The sequence below is a fragment of the Penaeus monodon genome, chromosome 30 (genome assembly GCF_015228065.2).
Source record: "Penaeus monodon isolate SGIC_2016 chromosome 30, NSTDA_Pmon_1, whole genome shotgun sequence".
Classification (NCBI taxonomy): Eukaryota; Metazoa; Arthropoda; class Malacostraca; order Decapoda; family Penaeidae; genus Penaeus; species Penaeus monodon.
Window position 1 is genome coordinate 17,027,089 of NC_051415.1, and position 2,902 is coordinate 17,029,990.

At 36.9% G+C, this 2,902-nt stretch overlaps 1 protein-coding gene across 1 annotated transcript in view; it reads right to left on the bottom strand.

The window, feature by feature from the left end:
* Window positions 1-2,902, bottom strand: part of LOC119592564 (transcription factor HIVEP3-like) — a gene marked incomplete at its 5' end in the record, with an annotated part of 91,776 nt that overhangs the window by 4,884 nt on the left and 83,990 nt on the right. Inside the window, 4 exon segments of the mRNA XM_037941440.1 lie at window positions 246-417; window positions 792-1,040; window positions 1,236-1,425; window positions 1,877-2,902. Of these exon segments, the coding sequence (XP_037797368.1) occupies window positions 246-417; window positions 792-1,040; window positions 1,236-1,425; window positions 1,877-2,902 (1,637 nt within the window).

Genomic DNA, 2,902 nt, shown 5'->3' on the forward strand with positions numbered 1-2,902 from the left:
GATGTAAAATAAGAAAAAAAAATCATGAAATAAAAGAGAGGTATAAACTCCTCTGACAGTGTGCTAGTGACCCATGTGGTTATGAGAGTAATAATATATGGAACCAAACTGAGTTGCAGAGAGATCATTTTGAAGAAACTTGTTTTACATCTGATATAATATCTTATTAATCCACTTATATATACCTGAAGATTGATAAAAATATCTAAATAAGTATAAGTATTATATATCTATATGAAATTTACCTGTATCATCATCATTGCCACAACCAGCAAAAGAATCATCCTGATCATCTTGCAAAGGATAATCATCAGAGTTAGTGGAGGAGTTGCTGACAGTGCGGACACGATGTTGCTGCTGGTTCTGCCACGCAGTCAGTTTACTTGGATCTTTCTCGTAGAGACGTGACGCCATAACCTGGTTCAAGGAGAATTGTCAATACATGCTTCTATGACTATCCTAGTATATACCTTCCTGTATATCTTTAGAAAGGGGCTCTTTTATCTGATAACTTTATTTTGTATATATTTCTGAATTTTGATGGGTAAGCAAGCACCTGTAATAAATCAATGTGAGGTTGGAATAAAAATGAGAGACACACAAGAGAAGAGAAATAGGTAGAAGAGGATGAAGAGAAAAAGAGGAGGAAGACTAAGATGAAGAAGTAGAGTGAGAATGAAACTTAGATGAAATACAGCAGGAAACTAACACTGTAAATACAAATTCTTGCATAACTCAGCTGAACACCCTATCAATTACCTTAAAAAACAGAAGCTCTAATCCATACAAACCTGCAAACTCTCCAAAGAATTATCACAGTCTGTGGTGTCTATTTCATTAAGATTAGCACCAGACCGTTCTATTTCTGCATAAGTGCCAAAAGGAAGTTTTCCAAGACACTCTAGCTTCATAATGTGCATCTTTGAGCGGAGGTGTTTAGCTAAATGACCATGAATGCGGAATGCAATTTTGCAATCATGACACTTGAAAGGTCGTGGGTTATCCGTGCTTGGGGTCCCAAAGGTCATGTTCCTATTTACCTGCAAAAATGTTGACTGATGAAATGTAGTGCTCCAATAACAAGGATACGAATAGGAACATACAATATTCTGTATACCTCATTCATACATACAATGTTGAAAACAATATACAATATGCATTGAACTTCAACTTCAGATAAGTCACATTCAAGATCTGTAAACAAAGCAGATACATTTGCTCTGCCTTTCACTTACCTTATTAAAATGACTGACAGATCTTTTATGCTTCTGAAGATGCCCATTGGTTCTGAATGAGATGGCACAAGATTCACACCGGTAAGGCCGCTCCATATAATGAATGTTCATATGAAGAGTTAGCTGGGATGGACGGTTAAATTCCTTGTGGCATATGCTGCACCTGCACTTACCATCATCGTTCCCTAGTCTGTTAGGAAACAAGAACTATGAAATCCTCATAATACAATATTTACAAATTACAATACATGGTGACAATGTTGTAAATATAATTTACACGTCTGAAGTGGAAATCATAATCCTCAATATAAATTAGTATCACTGTAATTGATAGAGTTACTATAATATTAATTATTAAAATACAAAACAAAAATAAATGAACACAATGTATATCCAAAATTTACAAAGTTATTTCAAAAGAAATGCATGTGACTCATAAATGTATTCTGTGGTACAACACTCTTTCAAAGTATTTTTAAGCTAAAGGAGAAAATTGTCAAAATATTTGAAATTTGTTATAAAATAAGACACAACCTTGACATACATTTCAGAATTTTTAAAAGTACCAAGTAATATAACTGCAAAAGAAAATAACACCTGAACTTAATCATGAAACTATAAAAATATAATGAATCATTTACCTGTTCAGAGATGAAGGAACAACACCACTGGGTACAAGGAAAGCAGTCTTGGTGTCCATTCCACCATTGTTCATGACTGTGAGATTGGCAGGAGGGGTTGGCATGCGTGAAGTGGCTGCTTGGGGAGTACTGTTAACAGCTGTTGCACAACTCGAAGAGGATAGCTCTGAGGCACAACTTTGTTCAGAGTTTACTCCCAAGCTGTCATTTTCAGTTCTTCCTTCTCTTTTTATTTCATCCAGTGATGTTCCTCTGTCATTCTGTATGCTTTCTGGTTTCTGGGGCTGTTCATTGGAATTTTCTGCCCCTGCAGTCAATGCAGATGTTGCAGAATGATTTGGGATTAGACTGTTATGAGGTGAATCTGGTGATGTATCTGATGATGAGTCTTTGTACTGCTGTCTCTTGATGGTTGTGTCCAAAACTGCACACTCCTTTATGTATGCTTGCAGCATTGAATTATTGCAACCATTTTCTTTACTTGGATCAATTACAATGTCTAACTTCTCCCTGTTTGATACATGAGTTGCTCTTGATGTTGTATTGTATATACTTTTCAGGAGAGTTGATGATTCAGTAACAGGTGATAAGATTTCAGAAGGGTGCTCTCTAATAGGGGTTGTAGGAGTACCAGGTGATGTCAGATTTGCTACAGGAGATCTAAGGTCAGTCACGGAAGATTTGGCCATCAGTGGGAGAAAGCTTGGTCTGCGTGGGACTGGAGGCTTTTTCATGGCCAAGTTTTTATCCTGAGATGGAGAGAGATTAAGCACAGCTGTCTTCCTCACACTCAAATCCATAGGAGAATCTCTAAGGGATTCAGCATTATCAGTCAGTTTTTGAGACTTGGCATCTTTTGAGCTGTGAGCACAGATTGGACTGGAAGAGCTTGAACAAGACGAGATGGCCATGACTAACACTCCAGATCTTGAAGCATTTCCAATCAAGCCCATGTTTTCTTTGCTTTCTCTTACCTCCCTTTTCAACTCAGCTTCACTCTTAGTACAACTCTCTTCTATATCCATT